Source organism: Carya illinoinensis, chromosome 10 (assembly GCF_018687715.1).
Source record: "Carya illinoinensis cultivar Pawnee chromosome 10, C.illinoinensisPawnee_v1, whole genome shotgun sequence".
In the NCBI taxonomy this organism is placed as follows: Eukaryota; Viridiplantae; Streptophyta; class Magnoliopsida; order Fagales; family Juglandaceae; genus Carya; species Carya illinoinensis.
This window is the reverse complement of record NC_056761.1, coordinates 5,630,382-5,651,804: the sequence shown is the minus strand read 5'-3', so window position 1 is coordinate 5,651,804 and position 21,423 is coordinate 5,630,382. Positions and strand designations below refer to the sequence as shown.

The 21,423-nt window shown below is 32.6% G+C and overlaps 1 protein-coding gene across 1 annotated transcript; it reads right to left on the bottom strand.

The window, feature by feature from the left end:
• Positions 1–7,299: 7,299 nt before the first annotated feature.
• On the bottom strand, positions 7,300–11,101 carry LOC122279499 (receptor-like protein kinase HSL1). The gene is made up of 2 exons (XM_043090183.1): positions 8,195–11,101; positions 7,300–7,979 (listed from the first exon to the last, which is right to left on the bottom strand). The coding sequence occupies exons 1-2, from the start codon at positions 10,800–10,802 to the stop codon at positions 7,588–7,590; spliced, it is 3,000 nt and encodes a 999-aa protein (XP_042946117.1). The 5' UTR covers positions 10,803–11,101; the 3' UTR covers positions 7,300–7,587.
• Between the last annotated feature and the right edge of the window lie 10,322 nt (positions 11,102–21,423).

Genomic DNA, 21,423 nt, shown 5'->3' with positions numbered 1-21,423 from the left:
CTCCAAAATACGATGAAACTAAGAATAAGTCTATTTGTTTAATTGCGTTATGTACAAACGAAATTAGACCATGAATACCCTAAGATTTTGCTATTCAATTAAGAAATTAAAAATCTGTTCTCTGTAGAATAAACAAATCCTAATAATAAGTTTTTGAAGAAATGAAATATTTGAGAAAGAGAGAATTTCGAAATTGAATTATGAGATTCTATGATACTACAATTCGTAGGCTAATGGGTCTATTTATAGAGGGTCAAAGAATGTGAATGAAAAGTTGGAACTTTTCATTTTTCTATAATCTAATCTGAATGGGTATATTTATTATGCATGTTACCAAATGACACAAAGGTTGGACCTAATTTAACAGTCATGTTGCTTCCTCTCCAAACGACTTCCCATGCGTAAACCTAGAAACTCAATACCATTAAGCCAAGTAATAACTTATGTCATATAAAATTATAAATAGACCCAAAATTTTATATGCCTCGTAAACTTTCCATAACATCTCTCTTTCCAAAATAAGTCACAATTTCTAAAATCAACCCTAAAATATTATTACTACTAAATATAATATATAATTAATTATTTTGAAAATATTTCCAACTACCTCATCCTTCTCCCTCTCTTTCCCTCCTTTCTCCATCTACCCACTTTATCTATCAAGGTATTTTCTTAGCTTTTTTTTTTTTTTTTCAAGGTCTAAACAGACAAATCTACAATTTTTTGTCAACTCTCATGAAACACGCACAACACAAGAAGATTCTTAGGCCGTAAATCTTTCAAATGATAGTGGCTATTTTGTGAAAATCAACACGCATAATCCTCACGTATTTCTCACAACTACGCGTAGTCCTCATGTGCTACTCCTTCTTACAACGTTTCTCGCGATATGCGCTGGATCGTTGGAATAGCCACCTTTAGATCTTTAGATCTAGCTTTTGTAGTTAAAAATAGACAAGCAATGGTGCCTTCACGCACCGTCATAGATTCTGAAGTCTACCGAAATTGATACAAACTACAATATGTCCTTTCTCGCATCTATCTTACTACCTTCCTTCTTCTTTTCTTATTTGTTTAGAAAAAAAAAAAAAAAAAAAAAAAAAAAAAAAGAGTTCGTCTCTTGTACGTTTATCTGTAGAGGTTAAATCATTTCTTTCTATGAAGGGGAAGGTTGAGTCTCTGTTTAAGCAACTCAAATTTAAGTTTACTTATTTCTACCAACTCAAATTTTTTAGACAAATAATAATTACATATAGTATTATAACAAATGTTTTAAGTTTAAATTTTGACGATACACTTGTTAGACTCATTTAATAAAAATGAGTCTGGTCCACACATAAAATGAGTATTCATATATAAATTAATAAATTAAATAATAAATTTATATCTTTCCATGAAGTAATTTTTGTTTTGTATTTGTCACCGGGTTTTTGGTCAGGAAAAATAATAAATTAACACCAACTTGTCTACAATTTTTCTACAATCACTTAATAACAAATAATTATTTTTTAAATTCTCTTTACTTCTCTTTAATTTTATAAGATTAAATTTTAAATAAATAATATTATATTGAGAAGTGATTGAGGTGTAGATGAGATGGCGGACTATCACTTCGATCTCATTGTTCAATACTCCCATTCCCTCTTTTGTTAAAATTAAAAAAAAAAAAATTAAAAATATAAAAAAAATTAATAAAAAGATGATAAGAAGGTAATAAACATATTATTATTTTTTCACCATGCTTTTGAAAAATAGATGCTTTCCAAAATTTTGATAAACTAAGCATGACGTAAGGCTAGTTATGACAACCATAGTACAAAGTGTCAAACCATGCATGCAACTCGTGACGATCCATTATCACTGGCATCCATTATAACGGGCTTTGACCAAATATTCAAATGGGGACATTGCCTTTTCACTAGAAAATTAAATGTGGATTTCTTTCTTTCTTCTTGAAAATGGGAGGCAGGGGCAGAGGCAACCAGCGTACTAATTTTCTTTAAGTGTAATTATGAAAGCTTTATTAACACAATTAGTTTTAACTTATGTTCTCTCAAATTTTTAATATCAAAATCATAAATATCAGTTCGTACTTATTGGACTACCATTTGAATGGTAGATTTGATCTATATCATATCAAATTTTTAGTATAAGAAAATATTTATCCTAAAAACTTAAATTTAAAAAAATATTTAATTATTTATATTATATCTTGAATAATATTATATCGTTTTAAACGGTCACTTAAAACTCCACTGCAGAAATCATCCTAAGAAGTTGGGCCATGAATAATAATTTTGAATTCCGTTAATTTGATGTTAAGAATATCTCGTATCATACGTAAATAGTAGTAAAATAATTTATAAATAATAATGATTATATAAAGTGGTAGTGAAGTTTGTTTGAGAATATTGAAAAATATTTGTGTTCCCAAACACAGCTTAAAACTATCAATTTTGAACTCTTTGAAGAGAAAGTGATAGAATTATTCAATTTTAAGCATCACAAGAAGCACAGTTCAACACATCTAGAAAAAGTCTCCAGAAACTATCGGTTGTTCCACCAAACAAGAGCTCAGTTAGAAAACACAAATTAGAAACTGGGTTGATTTAAATTAACAACCTCGTGAGAATCATGCTAAAAGTCGTCTACACAAGAAAAAACAAAGAAGTTTGGACATGCAAGATGTAGTAGTCTCCCATTTGATAAAGAAAAACTCATAACGGGTCGGGTGAAAACTACATTTTAACACTAGCAAATAAAAAGTGGCCACATAGGATGTGCAAGAAATTAAAATTTACACCCATATGTAACAAATTATTTTATTTTATTTTCTCTTTCTTCCATCTCTTTTCTCTCTCCCTCCCCCACCTCCCGTCGCCGGCAAGTCCCCTCCTCCCCCCCCCCCCCCTTTTCTGTCTCTATTTTTTTTTACTTGCAACACAAATTTGCAACCAAAATTATCTACCATTGCAAAAGAAATAGACAGTCACAAAGCTCTGCTTCCTAGGCACCACCCACCATTTTGTTCCCTCACCTTTTGTTGAACTTATCAAAAAGAGCCAAAATTCACTTCCCAATTCTAGCAGTGATCAATTGATCAACCTACAATGCAAATCACACGATCACTACATAAAATTATTGAAGAATTCACAAAAAGATGGCGCATCTTCACTTCGAATGCAGGAAAATGTAGATCAAACAAAGAAAATATAACACCAAAACCATAAATTGATTTATTTATCAACAATGCAACTCAAGTTTTACGAAATTTTAATTCCAATAAAATCTTGAAGCTAAATTAATCACTCTAGAACTAAAATAACTAACTCGCTCTCAATTTTTTGCTAATTTTCAACAATCCAAGCTTAATGTACAGAATTTACACTTATAAAACTAAAGCACGACACAACTAAAATCAACCACAAAATTCCTGTAATAGCCACACAAAAATGGCCGCAACTGTCATTTGGATACCATTGAAAACCAATCTTGTTGTAGTGGCTACGCATAGTTAATTTCATTTTGGTCACTCTGCTGCAACAAAAGAAAAGTTATAGGACAAAAACTCAAATGGCAGAAAAGTAATCGCAAAGCGACGGGGTAGGGAGAGAGAGGGGAAGAAGAAAGAAAATAATGTAATCAGCTGAATGTAGGTGTATTGTCTATTTTCTTACAACCCATATGTCGCATCTCCTCATTTACAAGTATAAAAACAATTATTACACCTGACCAGCTGTTTGCATCTCCCTTTTAGTAATTATAAACTGGTAACCACTAAAACTTATAAGGTGACAATAGCATGTCTATCAATACGTAATGTGAATGATATTACCTAAAATTCCTATGCAACTTGTCGAATCATAAAATTTTATATAAAACTAATTTTTATTTGCAAATTTGTATTGAGGATGTGTCATACTATATATTCAAGTAACAGGATTTAAATATTTATTTAAAATTCTCTTATAAACCAATTAATACCAGAACACATTTTCGATCCATACAATATTAACAATATCTAATTAAATTTGGAGAAATGATATTACTGCAACGCATTCTTTTTAAAAATAATGAGTAAATTATATAAGACACATATAAAAAATAATAATTTTTAATTTTAGATCCTACTCTTTTTCCAAATGAGTACTTGGAGGAAACTTATACAATTCATGACTGTATCTAGTGTTATTCTTAAATATTTTTATAAATCAAATATCTCACCAATCAAACCATATCATAATGAGTCCAGAGACTCTGGACAATGTGTCCTACACACTTGCTAACAAATTAACGTCGGACAAAATAACGATTATTCTATAAATTATTTTTAACAAATAATTCACAGTGAAGAGCACAAGCGAATCACCTAAAAAAGTAGAAAAACACTTCTGATGTTCAATTCAAAATTATAAAATCAAAAAATGTTGAAAACCAGCCTACAAGCCGAGTTTTATAGCTTAAAATTGTCCTTATAAGAATTTTATCAAAAATAGTAAAATCTCAATAATCATGTCAAAATTAAATACGTAATAAAAAAAGTAATTTCTCGAAAATCTAACCCAAATTGAGTTCAAAATAACTTTCTAAACAATAAATGAAATGTTACCATAAAAGAAAAAAAAAAAACTAAAAATGGATATTTGAAAAGAAAAATAGTAGATTTTGACCTCGAAAAAGATGTACGTGCACTGAATAAAGCTCGACAGCCATGACGTGCACACTGAAAAGAGTTTTCTGAATGGGAATCATATATGCAGTTCTAATACTTATAACTAAAGTTATGGCCAAAATACCAATCCAAAATTATTCCAATTAAAAAAAAATCACAATTATTTATTATCTTTACGCCGATCTACCTACTCAAGATATCTCAACACCATCAACATACTATCTGACACCTCAATATTATCTAACTAAAATCCTCCTCATCACAAATTAATTTTTCAATCCACGTAAACAAAAAAGAAAAGAGTGAAATAAAAGATTGTCATTAAGTTTTCAATCACATGTACAGTAGGACTACAAACCTGATGGGCTGCGTGGGGCACATGCATTAATGCATACACTTTTGAGGGCTGGTCAGCTTAATTTCGAGATTTCAAACACTAATGTGTACTAATAACGGTGCAATATTGGATAGTTCAACAGAATCGATTTCAAGTTTGAGAGAATGAAGGGGTCCCAACTCCATTAAACCATTTGCCTGGCTGCCAGGGAACTTCAAGTGAGATATAATTAAGACCATAAATGTTTGAGTTTTGACACCCAAAAACGCTACACACAAGATCATTTCCTTTCCTATCAGAGTATGGGCCATGGTTTCTGCCTGCAGGTTGGTCAGGGGTTGCAGTGAAGGCCGTGCTGATCATCTTGGAATCATGTCAATAAGAACACACATCCACAGAGAGAGAGAGAGAGAGAGAGAGAGAGAGAGAGAGAGAAGGTAGGTTTGGAAAATATAAATGTATGGTCCATTGTGCGTGACTCTCCGACCGAAAGACTCGAGAAACGAAGCGTGCATTAAATGGTATTATAGAGAGTCTGAAGGGTGAAGCTGTCGATTGCCTGTGAAGATGACATCTCAACATGTTCTCCCAGAGAGAGAGAGACATGTATAACGAGAAAACAGCTCAGAAACTCAACACACTTGTTTACCAGGAAGGTTCGGGCCAGGACCCGCTCTAAGGTTTAGGCACGCCTCAAACCTAAAATAATAAAAATATATATATATCCACAAATACATCTAATAAAAAAAAATTATAAATTGATATAATTGTGGACAATAAATTATGAAATTATTTTTATTATGAACTACATCTAATATATTATATAAAATGATATTAATTTATAAGTTTATTTTTATAAAATTTTTTTATACGAAAATAAAATATGCAATTCAAAATAAAATAAAATACGCAATTTAAAATTTTATCTTCTTACCTACTAAGTTTGATATAGTATTATATTAATTAATCTATAAATATAGAATTATCAATATAGAAATAATTTTTAATCATTCAATTATGATTGATCTACACCAATTCACTATGTATACGAGTGCTCATAGCTATAACATTTCTCTAATATAAAAAAATCAAAAAAATTTAGTTGTGAGCATAGTTGCGCATAATATATACATCAATCTAATGTGATTAGTCAAAAAATAGATTTTATAAAAAATAATATTAATTTAAATTTTGAATATCAAAAAATTAGTATTGATATGCAGATTAGTACGTAACTTTATTTATACGTAGCAAAACTCAAAAACACCAGTCATATAAAAAAATACCATTAATTTTAACGATGGAATTGATTTTATGATGAGTGGTATTTAACAAATAGTATAACCCTATTCCAACATTAGGAAATAAATTTAGGTGGTAATATATTTGTGACTGTTAAATAAGTTTGACAATGTTTTTCAGAAACTATTTTTGATATTTCATTCTTGATATAAGATTTATTTTATTTTTACATATGATTTTAAATATGCCTTATTTTTTAAAATTTTGCCAACCCTCAATTAATTCAAAGAGGCAAGTAAGGTGGGCCAACACGGCAACCTGCTCAGGCTTCTTTAGAGCAATGGGTGTGAGGCTGTGAGCCACTGGATTGGGCCACTAATTTGATGTGGCCGCAGATTTTCTTTTAAGATTAGTTTTACACCAGGTTATAGAAGTTTTTACTTTTTACAGCGAGCAAAGTCGAAATCGCAGCAATGGGAAAGTTGCATAAAGAGAACTAAACCCAAGTAAGAAGCATTCCCTTGGGGCTTCCCACTTCCCACTTACTACATTATTTATACCAAACAGAAGCCGTTAGTTGGTGAAAATAGTATCAGTAGAGTAATTTGATTTCAATTTTAATGGAGGCAATTCTGTCTGGAATCTGCATCAAATTTTGAACCGTTCAAAAGTAAGTTATCAAGATAACAAGGAACCCCCACCAACAAAAACGGCTTTAATATGGCTAGGAGCAGCTGTAAATTACTACTATTAAGATGTCCTAGTCATTTCCAAAAAGACATAATATCTCTACTTGATGAGAATGGCTATGAGGGGACAAAGAGGATGGCCTTCCCATATCAACCAGACAGTTAACAGCAGCTAAAACCACTGCAAATTTCTCAGGGGATAGAGTAATCAAATATTCAGAAGGCCAAAGAATTTAACAAGGAACACCACACCATGACATTATGAGATTCACGTTATATGTAGGGATCTTTGTTATGATAGCAAGTAGAATTGAGTAATGGGTTGTTGATAATAATGCCAGTGAGTAGTACCATCGAGAAACAGTGTCAACATCATTCTCAAGAGGTAGTATTAATGCAGGCATCTACTCGAACTTGGAGAAACCCATCAAGGAAAGTCTACTTTTTAAACCAAAAACAACCCCACTCTGTAACTCCCCTTCCTTTTTATCTCTTTTAATTTTCCCCACTCTTTGAAGCAATACCAAGTGGGTCTAATAATAATGTGAAGTTAGCTTAAGAAAAAGTAGAAGATACATTATCACTCACCATCCCCGGATATTTTTTGTGAAGCGGCAAAATCTTGAAGACAAGCTGATAGGAAGCTCTTAAGCCGCACTTCCATGATCTGAGGTATCTTCGTAGTAATAAGGAGACAATTTTCCATCTTTCTTGGCCGTCTTGGAGTGGTTAACAGGACTCACTTCTTGCAACATTTTCACCACCCGTCTCATGGAGGGGCGATTGATAGGGAGAGGGCTGGTGCAGAGAAGACCAATGTTAAGCACCTTGCACATGTCTTCCTTGTAACAAGGATCAAGTTTGGGCTCAAGTACATGGTCCACGCCTTTTTGATCCAAAGTGGTGCAGACCCACTTCACCAAATCCTTCTCCCCAAACTCTGGGTCAACCGGCAGTCTCCCTGTGACTAACTCAAGCACAACCACGCCAAAGCTGTATATGTCGCTCTTCTCGTTCACTCTAAGCGTGTATGCATATTCTGGAATAAATTTAAGCAAAAGGGTCACTTCAATTTGAGCTAAAAACAGTTGTATCATACGTGGAAACTATATTTTTAGTGCAAACAGATGCCCGAAATAATGCAACGACTTTAACTTGCAACCAGTGCATAATTGAAATTTAGCAGTAAGAGGAACTGTGTGAATTATCATATGCTAAACAAAGCCTATGGCCAGAAGTTAAGAAATCGCTAACCTGGTGCAATGTATCCACAGGATCCGGCAATGACAGACATAGACTTAGGTCCCTTTCCGGTAGAATCAAGCACCTTAGCCAGTCCAAAATCTGCCACTCGTGCTCTAAAATCTCCATCCAACAAAATATTGTTCGACTTCACATCTCTATGGACAATAGGAGGAACACAATCGTGATGCAAATAAGAAAGCCCCTCAGCCGCATCCAAAGCAATCTTATACCTCGTTGGCCAATCCAACAACCCACCTTTACTGCTATGCAGTAAATCGCCCAAACTACCATTAGGCATGTACTCATAAACCAGAAGCTTGCAGTCCCTGGTAGTACAGCAACACCAGAGCTTAACGATGTTCTTGTGCCTAATCTTTCCCAATGTCTCAACTTCTGCATCAAAAACATTATCCCGAACCTGACCTTTCTCAACATCGGCACTCTCGGAATCTTTCTTCACCCCTCCTGCCCAAAGCTTCTTCACCGCAACAACCTCGCCATTCCTTAGCACAACCTTGTAAACCTTCCCGGAAGATCCACTACCAATCACACTATCTTCATCAAGGCAATCCAAGATCTCATATTCACTAAAGCCCAGTTTATGAAACGACATCAACGTCCATTTCGATTTATCAATTACTCTCTTTGCCTTCTCGAAGTTCCTGTACTTGAAGTAGAACCAAACCACGCCAACAATAAACACTAGCCCAGCAAGCACAAAAATAGTCCGGAGCAACCAAACATAACCCATGCTCTTAGCTTCGCTTTTCCCATCACACAAACCTTCCAAATCCACACATAAACCAGGATTACCCACAAAGCTACTCATATACGTTTCTTTGGCAAACAACGGCGGAAGCTCACCCGATAAACGATTGTATGACAAATTGAGCTGATTGAGCTTCAGATTCTGCAATCCAAGTGGGATGTTCCCCGAAAATTCATTTCTTGAAAGATCAAGGCTATTAAGCATAGACAAGCTCCCAATCTTCTCAGGTATCTTACCTGAAAACTTGTTATTCGCTAGATTCAGCTCGTTGAGCTTCTTCCAAGATTTAATTCCACTTGGAAGCTCCCCAGAAACCTCATTGTTGTGAAGATCAAGAATCCCAAGCTGCTCAAGGTTCTCCATACTCTCCGGCAGTGACCCGCTGAGACTGTTATCGCTACCAGAAAAATCGTACAGGTTTTCCAACCATCCGATCTCTTCAGGTATCGAACCCGAAAAATTATTCTTTGACACGATTAAAATGGAAAGATTTGCCGCTCCAGCAATTGTTTTCTCGATTCGACCCGAGAACGAGTTTTCGGCGAGTTCGAGCAGATACACATGTGGGAGTCCCCAAAATCCAGCCGGGACTTCGCCCGTAAAGCGATTGAAACCCAAACGTACACGGCTCAAACTCTGGCACTCGCCAAGACTCGCCGGGATTGGACCCGAAAATTGATTATATATCATCAAAAGCTCTTCCAGCCCTCCCTTTTCACACAAACTAGCCGGAAGTTCCCCGGAAAACTGGTTGTTCGAAATATCGAGCCACTTTAGCGGCGAGTTTCTGCCAATATTTTTGGGTAACTCGCCGGTGAGTCCATTCCGGAACAGTCTGAGTTCGTATAAGCCCGTCGAGTTGGCAATACTCTCAGGCAAGCTTCCCACCAATCGGTTTTCGTAAAGATTGAGGCTTTCGAGAGGTAACCGACACAACTCGTCCGGAATCTTCCCTGACAACTCGTTCATCGACGCGTCGAACAGTCGCAATGCGGTCAAGTTAGACATCCCGGGAGGAAAGCCGCCGGACAAAGAGTTGTTGTAGAGTTCAATCTGAACCACGCTACTCAACTCTGCGAGCGACCTTGGGATCGGACCGTCTAAAGCATTCAGCGCAAGGTCCAAGTCGGTGAGTTTCTTTAGTCGACCCAGTGAATCAGGAATCTCCCCCACCAAGTTACAGTCCGTGAGCCACAGAACCTCGAGATTCGTCAAGTTCCCGAGTTCCGGCGGCAGCCGACTAGGGAAAAACGGGTTGTAAGAGAGGTTTAGCATTTTCAGGGTACTGATGTTTCCCAAGAATGCCGGAATGGTCCCGTCCAAGAGATTGTAAACGAGGGAGAGAACCTCCAGCTCTCGAAACTTCCCAAAGGTATCTGGTATACCTCCCGAGAAATTATTACCGGTTAAGTCCAGGTACCGGAGGTTGGGTAGGTCGGCTAGGGTGTGTGGGAGGGCACCGGTGAGGAGGTTCTGGGCGAGGTCGAGGTGATGGAGACTTCCACAAGTGGAGACGTCGGGAGGGAGGGTGGAGTTCATGGAGTTGTTAAAGAAGGAAAGGAAAGTGAGGTTGGGGAGGCGGCAGAGGAGGGAAGGGAAAGGGCCGGCGAGGTTGGTGTTGGAGAGGTCGACGGAGACGACGGAGTGAGAGTCGGGGTCGCAAGTAACGGCAGGCCAGTTGCATGGCGTGTCGTCGCGTTCGTTCCATGCAGAGAGGGCAGAGTCTGGGTCGTCGAGGGAGTGTTTTAGGCTCTGAAGGTAGACGCCCTCTTGGTTGAGAGAGACGATGAGAGGTGGAGTTGAAAGAAGGAAGAGGAGGAGGAGGAGGAGGAGGAGGTGCTGCGGCATTGTTGGATTGATTCTGGAAAGAAATTGAGTGAATTGTCACGAAGATAAACGGTGTGGTTTGGCGTGAATTTATGTGGAACAAAGAGACAGGGAAGGAGAGACATACATTTGAGTGCGTTAATGAAGACTGTAGGGAGAGAGTTACAGGGGAGGGAGACACTGAGACAGGAGAAACATGGACGTGGGAAGTAATTATAGGATGTGGGGAATTGTAGTAATTAAAACATACTTAACAATAATTTTGTTTTCCTTTTCGAGGAAACGACAATAATTTGCAGAAGAGAGATTTCAGTATTTACAGCTATTACAAAGAGAGGGAGACGAAAGGAGATGATGAATACGATAGCTTATAAAAAACAAAAAAACAAAAAAATACGGGAGCTAGATACTCTGTACTTTTAGAAGCCTAGCTTAGCTACCTATATATATTCTTCAAAATGATATTATGGAGCTAAGTATGGCATTTGTACCCTTGAGATGCTCAAAAAAATAAATAAAAAAAGAAGTTGTTCAGAAGCTAGTTAACACTTAACAGAGCTTGGGAGGATGCACTTTAATATAATATGGACAATAAATTTAAATGAAATTTAAAAATTAAATAAAATATTAATATAATATTATTTTTTTATATTATTATTTTAAAATTTTAAAAAAATTATAAAATAAAATAAGATGAATCGATGTCTCTCGATCAAAATGGGGCCAGGCCTAGTAATAGATTCGATTCGTATAGGATTTGGTCTTGTCTCGTGTCCCTGATTCGATGGGACCGTAGGTACCTCTAAAACCCGTGTAGATGGCAGAGCAGTTCCTAATTCACAATCCGATAAAATGGACCGCAGAGACAAATCCAACCGTGTCGTAACCTGTCCGAGCTGATGGGGAACCTGCGTGCTGACGTGGAACAATTTAGGACCAAATCTTGGATAATGAAATAAATTGGTTTTTAAACTTATCAAAAAAACTTAAAATATTTTTCAAAAAATATTATTTAAATATAAATAGTTTGTAATTTTAAATTTTTTTATTTAATCATTACCTATTTATTATCATTTTTATAAACTTCAAAACAGAATATAAAAATTAATATAATTTTTTTAAATTTTAAAATAAAAATATTATTAAAAAATTATATTTTAACAATTTTTTAATTTTATAATATTTTTATTTAATTTTTTCTCTCTCATTTATTAAACTCAATAAAAATACCTTTATTCAAACTATTTTAATATTATTTACAAACTATTTCATTACTATTTATAGAATAGAATTTTAAAATTATTCAAAATATTCAAACGAGTTCTTAAACTTCCTTTTTTTATAAATGATATGGTCAATAAAAGTAATTTTACGTTTTTACAAATTGAATTGTAGACTCAAAATCTTATAAAATTGATATTTAAATTTTAGAACATTTTTAATTAAATAGTTGCACCAATCTATGTTAAAAAAACATATACAGTGTTTCCATGTGGATAATATTATTATTTATTTAAATTTCATCTTTCTAAATCATATTTATTCATGTGATGCAGTTTAAATAGTTATTTTGTGTAAACTGCTTAAATAACACTTCCTTAAAATGTATCGTGTAACATTTGTGATTGGCAACAATAAAATCTTAAAAGAAGAATACCAACTATATATATTCGAAAATTGTATTCAATGAAATGTTATAATCATTTGTTAATCATCAATTAACGTGACATCTAATAATCCTATCATAACTCCATCAATAGAAGAATAATAAATAAATGCATACACCTATATATTATAGTTGAGAAAAGATATTTGTTGTCTTTAAGGTATACAAGACTTATATATTCTCTTTGAAAATAATTGATAAATCTCGAATTCATATAAAAAAATATTTTTTGATGATGCATTTCACTTGTTTTTTTAAATGAGTGCACGAGGCTTGTACCCTTAGAACTTTATCTGGCATTACTTATTTTGTATCTAACTTTACTCATTTTGTATCTAGCACTATTGATTTTAGTCACTTCATTGACCTAAAACATGGCTGTGGTTTTAGGTCGAAAATCCCTACACTCAGATAGTATCCACAAAAAGCTTGTTTGGAGTATTTAGATAAAGTAAGCTCTTTAGATAATTCTTTGGAGTTCTAAGAGATTACTCTGTGTGGATAAAATTAGGGGAGGGAATTTAGATGGGGCAACCCTACCCCTTTTTAATGTTAATGTGTATTACTGTCTAAATAAATGAAAATCTACATTCACATATATCTTGAAATTAGGGATTGCAATATGTGACACAATCCATGAATCCAACATTAGAACAATATGAAATTTTTGGGTTTGAGCTTAATATAAATGAATTTAGATCAATACGGGTTAACCCGTTAAAATACAATTAATAAACGGGAATCAATTACGGGTCAACTCACTTAATCTAACTCAATTCTCAATAACATGTTTATATTTTATTTTAAAATTAAAATTTTATTATTGTTAAATTGTAATATTAATATTTTCCAATATGCTTATATTTTTATTATTGAGATTATAAATTTGGACATATGCTTATATTTATTATTGTAGGGTTTGTAATATTGGTTTAATTATAAGTTAGAATTTGTAAATTTTTTTTAGTAAATAGTTTTATTAATATTGTTTTTTAGATATTATGACTACTAATAAATATAAATTTTAAATTTTATGTAAAATTATATTAATTAGATCAAATGAAATACATGAGCAATGAAAATAAAGGAATAAAAACATGGGACAAGATAGCATTTTCCTCTGTTAAATTCATAAGAAGATAAAAACACACCAGCATCTTGCCAAATGTGAGTGACCAGATGAGATCAAATCATCCAATTTCTTGAAAATTTTTGATTGGACAATGTAAGTACCACTTCAGGAGAGCCTCCTTCCGCAATGGCATGGCAAAATCCTTGAGCCTTAACCTCAGACGACATAGCTAAGGAACCCTCTCGCAAGGATTAATGCAAATTAAAATCACTGCCTCGGGGTAAACAGCTCATGCATAGAAACGTACCAACACCTTAAAAAAAATAACAATAAAAAAACCCGGCCATTTTTGCAACGATTCTTGTAGAGTTCAATTTTCAATACTTTGAAGTTTGAAGGTTTTAAATTTCTTTTCGTTTTACTAAATTTGTACCCTCGGTTATTCATGCAGAACAGCATGCCAGAGTTTGGCTTGGTTTGGCCATTAGGATTTTTTATTTCAAACACAAAATTTTTATTTTATTATTATAATTTTTTTAAATTTTTATATAAAATATAATAAATAATTTAATTTTTTCTTAACTTTTTTAAATTCTAAAATAATAATATTAAAATATAATATTTTAATATTTAATCTTAAAATTTAAAATTCTATCTAAAAAAACTCATTAGCCAAACAGAACCTACTCAAAATGAATAGTGGGAACACGTTCTAAATTAAACTGCCATGGAAAATATCTAGGCGTCAAAACATACAATTTGGTACGATTTTAAACCTATTTTAGAATTCAATCGGTATTTATGGATTTTAAAATTTGAAAAATCAATATCCTACCAATTATATCTCTAAATCTGTACTTTTAATTTTATTGATTCAGTCCAATTTTTCCTGTATATTATAATATATTGTAATATATTAGACTATAGCAATATATAATTTTAAAATTTAATATTATATTAATTAATAATTTATCATATAGTATAAAATTATTTTATATATAATTATATATTATATATAAAAATCATATATAATATAAAAATCATATCAAAATATTTTATACAATATATATATGAACTGGTCCAGTCTAATGTAAAAAAAATGAAAATTAGAATCGAATCGATTTTAATCGAGTTTAAAAAAAATGAAACCAGTACTGAACCAGCCCACCAGTTCAGTTCGGCCTAATCCAGTTCATTGGATTTTTCTTTTATTCCTAAGAATATCAGATAAAATTTAATTCAGAATAATGTTAGGCTTCCCATTAAGGGCTCCTCCATTGAGTTAAAAATAATAATAATAATAATAATAATAATAATAATAATAATAATGAGTGATTAAAGAAATATTTTTAATGATGTTCTGATTTTTTTAAAAAAATTAAAAATACATAAAATTGTATTAAGGAAATTTGGAGCAGTGGAAGTAGCACCACCCATTTGACATGTACTCAAAACTTTTTTTTTTTTTTACTTTTTTCTCACAAAATATAATAGGATGAGGCTATTATGCCGTCTGAGTTATAACGCTGGCGTACTGCCTAGTTGGTTTATTTTTTAAAATTTTTTTATATTGTTTTAATTATTTTCTTAATTATTAAGTGAAAAAAAAAATATTAATATATTTAAAATCACCTTTTCTAATTATTAAATTAAAAAAAAAAATCCAACAATATATTGTAGCGGTACAGCGCAGCAGCATCTGCTAAAATAATAACAGTCAGCATGATCTCAGCTGATGTGAGCACTCCGAAAGTTATAATAATTATGAGATCAAAGGGTCCATGATTATGAAGCGGCTTTAAGCCTTTAAGACGCGAAATTCATCTAGCTACCAACATGATCAGAGGAACCTACGCGCAGGATTTCATTAGGTTCGGACACTCAATGCATGGGTATTGCAAAATGATTGATCCAAATGGGGCTGCTGGTACGTACAAGCACATGATTAGATATTAATCACTTTGGATGAGTACTTTTAGGGCATACTTTTTAATTTGAATAAAGAGCTTGCTCAAGTACGTACCGCATTAACATTATACAGATATATATAAATGCCGATGGATCTGTATTGATGGAAGACCACCAACTTTCCCACTAATCTGTGTGTATCTTTAAAGCCAAGTTTGTGATCATCAAATGCATCAAATACCAGCTTGAAGGCGATTCATTCAAGTCCAAATATAATGATTTCTGAAAATAATTAATGGATGGAAACAGCCATTCACCCAACTCTTTTGTTTTTCAAGTCAGAGAATTCATGCTGCATGTTTGACGAGTTTGTGTGGGTAGTGGAGACAAGTTTTTTAAAAATCATCATGTACAATATAATAACGTTTTACCTTCCAATATGTAATCTGTGTGCGTGATTTATTATAATTTGGTCAGAAAAATAAATTTAGATACTTATGTAATTAACAAAAGTGTCGGCCATGTACGCCTCATTAACTCGTTGAAATTGCATGACGCTGTTGGCATTCCCATGCCAGAGCCTCCTTAATTAATAGCTGTGGCATTTGATTTGGTTTCTACGTTAATATGCCAACTAACAGATTTTATAGCACGTACTAGCTATCTACCATCATTTACTTCTCATATCTGACTCGATTCAGATGCATTAATCAGCACAAAAAAACATTAATTTATCATGCATACCCAGATCTTTAATTCACATGTAGAAACATGCCTTTTGAAAAAGAAAAGAAAAAAAATCATAATTAAAACAGATTCGGTGTAAAAAAAAATTATAAATTGATGTAATTTTTTTTTAATGTGATATATATCAGTTCATGAATTTATTTAATTTTTTTTATAACTCTAATACTTTTCAAAAATAATAAAAATAAAATATTTTGATTATGTGCAGATGAAATATATGTACGGTTCATTAATATTTTACATGAACCGAATAATTAATAGCAATATATAAATCTAGGATTATTCGAAGAAAGTTATATCTAATTACATCCACCCTTCATCCACTTTATACCTTATATTTATTAAAATGCAATTAATTACAACTTTAAGGTACTGGTTGTACTTATACGCGCCTGTCCCGATTAACCTCTTTAATTCTTGACTTTTCACCGTTTCGATTTAGCTGGTCAATCGACATTATATATAGATACTGTGTATTATTTAAAGAGCAGATCGAGAAGAGCATTAATCGAAGAACGGTTCAGACGGGGTGGGTGTTTCAATTTAAGATGGAATTCAGTATTCACGCATGATCACACTGCTCCAGTACTAGATCATCGAGTACGTACAGGTCCTCCCACCCGAGAAGATTTGAACTTTGAAGTCTTTAAACATCGTTAATTAGACGTCAGACGTGCGCATGCAGAGGGAACTAAAAGATAAGGGTTAGGTGTGACTTCTGAGTGAGTATTAAGCGTGAAGAAGCAAGGTCATCTGAGTGAAATTGGCATGATATTAATACCTAGAACCCCATGCACACTGACAACTTATAACTAGGGATGTTGATTTTCTCGATCGAACATGGCCGTATGGACTTTCCCAGCTTGTAATTGGCTCGATGTCTAAGATACAGTCAAAATAACTTAAATTGTCTGTCTATGGCTATGAATGAGTGCTGCTGCGCTTTAGGAGGATGCAATGCGTGTGTTACATTAATTGGGCGTAATTTTTTTGAGTTGTTTTTTGAAACAGTAGGTACACGGTGATTCATATTAATCACTACAAAAGTCAAAAAGTTCTTTTAAGACGTGCATGGAAACCAGTAAGCACTTACGACTGAATTTCCGCGATTCCAAACCCAAATCAAATCAACTGTGCCGTGTCTTGAATACATTGAATATGAACTGCATGGCTACCTAGCTAGCCAGCTAGATGCCTGTTAAAGTGATATATAAATTAAACAGTAATTTAATATGGAAAATGATAAAATGACATCTATATTACAATTTAATTACAGCTGAGAGTGAAAAGTTAATAATTTTTATGTGATTTGAGGTACTAATTTGTTGGTAATTTTGATTTATAGTGAAGAAAATTAGTTTTTTAATGTGAAATGGTGTTTGAATTGTCAAATATTAGTTGTTATTATATAATTTTTCACTTTAAAGTGTATAAATTTTAAGACTTTTTTTTTAAATAATAAGACCTATTATTAAGAAGTAAGTGTTAATTTGTGCATAGATCTCAAATTTATCTCTTTTAAAAAATATATATATGAAACTTGTATATTTTAAAATTTTACAATTATTTTTTAATAGAGAAATACTTTAATCATAAAGAAATTATATAAAAACGATCTTACAAACTGATATGATTTGTCATATTATAAAATATATCTAATATATCAGATAAAATCATATCAACTTATAAAATTACCTTTATCTAATTCCTTTATAAATATAACAATACTCATAATATAGATGGTAGGATCTCATTTATAATAATATAATATTAAGAAAAGTACACGACAATCAATTAAAATATTCTGAAATATATAAATTCATAATAAAATGGCAGCAAACTTTTAAATCAGCAATTAAGGGAGCTATGTAGTTAACTCATTTGCCATTCTATTGCCTTCTTTTCCGCGAATTAAAGAAGCATCTAGGAAAGCAAACAATTTAAAAAACCAAATATTGGTTATGGATGGAAAAAAATTGAATTAATAGAATCATATCCTCGTCCGTGATAGATTTGATTTTGTTGTTAGTTGCTATATATATCCTAAACATGACAAATAACCAAAATTGACTTTTGTGACTTTATTTCTGTAGCATGCTAGCACGAAAGAACAACATAAAAGAAAGATGAAGATGATTAGGTGAAGAAAAGCATAAAAGAAAGAGACGATTAGGTAAAGAGATATATAATTAGGAGTAGTTTAGACATGAGATAATTTTAAATAAAAATAAAAATTTAAATAAAATATTATTAAAAATTTTTTTAATATTATTATTATTTTAAAATTTAAAAAAATTAAATTAAAATTTAAAAATTTTGAATTTTGTTTTATATTTTATTTAAGAATTTTAAAAAATTATAATTATGAGATCGATGAGATAAAACAATTTCAGTACTTAAAAATATTAAGTTCTTTTTGTGTTTTTTTAATCCAAAACGTGTGTGCCTCGTTACGAGACACAAAAGACGTGTCCGATATTTAGAGGGTCCAATTTTAATATAAATTAAACCGATGGAAACCTTGCTCAAATGAGTAGAAGGCTCCTTTTGGTTAAAAAAATTCTTAAATACTTTTGTATGATCAAACGCATGCTATAACTTGTAATTTTGTAGTCTAATAGATTAATGATATATATAAAGATATATCATTAAAACCCATATTTCTGGTCTATTTAAAAATACATCAGAGCAAGAGCTTTTCTTACTCTTAAGATCAGCCCACGATTCTTTCAAGATTGGGTGCTATATGTGGGGTCGTAGTCAAGGCTTTTTCCTACAAACTTTGGGGCATATATATGATGTATATTGCCCGGCCTGACCAATATAATAACACGTTCATAAAGATTCAAAGCTTCAGTACGTAGAGGGAACGATGGCTCCAACCCATTCAGAGTGACCTTCTATTCCCAACCAGAAAAAAATCATGATTGTGAGAGTAGTACGCTTCAACTCTCTGACGAGCTAGCTTTCTCCTACGCCACTGACTTTCACTTTTCTCAGACCTTTTTTCATGTGAACAAGAAAGTTTGCAATGCATGGTTGTTGTTTTCCTTTGTGGATGTTACTTTCTCTTAATATTATTATTATTATTAGTTCTTAATTTTATATATTAATTAAGAAAAATGTCAAAAGAGCCAATGGACACGAGTGATTGATGATGGATGCATGGCTACATGTTCACTTTGTTGTGGCGAACTTATCCTCTCGAATCAGGAGAAGAATCATGTGAGGTGGAATCTGCATGGGGAATGAGCACTAATCTCATGGCTAAACAACGAGTTATATATATTAATATATGCTTGTTTTTCCTAAGCTATTGGCATGCATATAGCTATAGATTATTTTCAAGAGCATGTTGGATTCTTCTAGGTCGGATTTTTAATGCGGCGGGAAGAGATCAGAAAGACAACAATGTTCTGAAAACATCATATGTTGCGCGCCCATCATGCAAGCGTGATCGTGGATATATGTGAAATCATTAGCATTTTCCCTACCTGTCTTTAGATTGAGGGAAACTTGACCAACAAATCAATTGGAACCGGAAACAATGGAAACCGATTGATCATCAATATATATATAAATTAAGGTTCAGGTTCTCAATTATTAGTGAAAAAGTGTAAAAAGATCTCACTCGTATCCAGTCAACGTCCATGCTTGTCTGTGCAGATCATGAGCTCTGAATGAGCTGTATGCAAAAGCTTGGCTTCTCCTTATTGCAATTGAGGCCATTCATCATCACCCTCACCATGCTCTCTCTCTCTCTCTCATGATTGGTAATTGAATTAAAAGTAAACAGCTTTTGTGATGTAAGAAATGTAATTTGTAGATCATGTGGGTAAGTAACTATTATTACCTAATCGCCGAAAATAAACAAAAACCATTTTGATGGTTTTGCAATCTATCTGCCTATATTTTAGCTATTCTCGAAAACATAATTTTGAAGTAACTACTACGATTTGCAGTCATAATTACACTCGAAATTCAGTGTCAAATTAACATAAGAAAACAAAACAGCATCAATCAACAACACGACAGAACATGATTATTATTATTACTGTTCTTGTTATAGGTGACTTAGGAAAATAACATGACACCAGCACGACAGCACCAACATCGACCAAGTCAGATCTCCAACAACATTAATGGCGTCAAGGTTCTCTCGATCGTTTGTGGAATATTGTAGAAGAACGCGTTCAAGATTTTGGGTGGTATTTTTTTACCCGTGCAAGTTGGAGGAGGCCAGGCGGCTGATGCTAGATTAACGAATGAGAAATTATTTGTATAAATTTTAAATTGGTAAGTTTTGCATGTTTTTCTTCTAAAAAAAAAAAAAAAAGGAGATTTCATATTAAAAAATGTATTCTTTTTACATATTCTTTTTAGCTTAAATATTCTTGTCCATTTTTATCCACAAACCTTAATATATTTTGACGATTCAGTTCGTGGATCCCATGTATGGAAGGACAATATTAAGGTGCATACTAAATGTCCATCCTAATTAATATGCACATAAGTGCAAATGGATTTATTTATTTTCTTTTAAACATTATTAACTATTAAGAATATATATATATATATATAAATTCACTAATAATTACTTTTTTAACCATTTAAAAAAATTAAAAAAAAATTGAATTACGCAAGTGAGCATATGCAATATCTTTAAAGCTGTACAAATTACTTTTCCAAAAAAGAAAAAGGGAGAAGCTAGCAAAAGCATGTTTACAACAGTCACTTAAATATATGCTTGAACCTTATAAGACTTGAGGATTTAATAAGTTGATAAGCCCAAAACGTCACCGGATTAATAAAATTGATGGATTTGGGAATGTGTGTTGCAGCGGTTAATTGCGTGGGAGGGTTTTAGGCTTTAGCTGGAGACTTTTGATGGGTTTGGACTGGACGTCGAAGTTGTTTTACAAACAGCTGCTCTATGGCCCAATTTGATAAGCCCGTTGAAACTTATTGAGGCGTAGGGCCTCGTTTTGGAATTGTCTCGCGGGTCATGGGGTCAGTGTTTTTTCCAAGGCACTGCGAATCATTAAATGATTATTTTATCGAAATGAGTAAAAAAAATAACGATATTCTGAAATCGCCACCACATCAAATTATTTAGAAATATATTATTACTTCTTTCTCATCCAATAAAAATAATTGAGTTATTTTATTAAATAATACTATATAAAATTATGAATAGTATAAGTGTCGCATACTCTTTTTAAAAAAAAATGAAATTTATTATTAAAAAA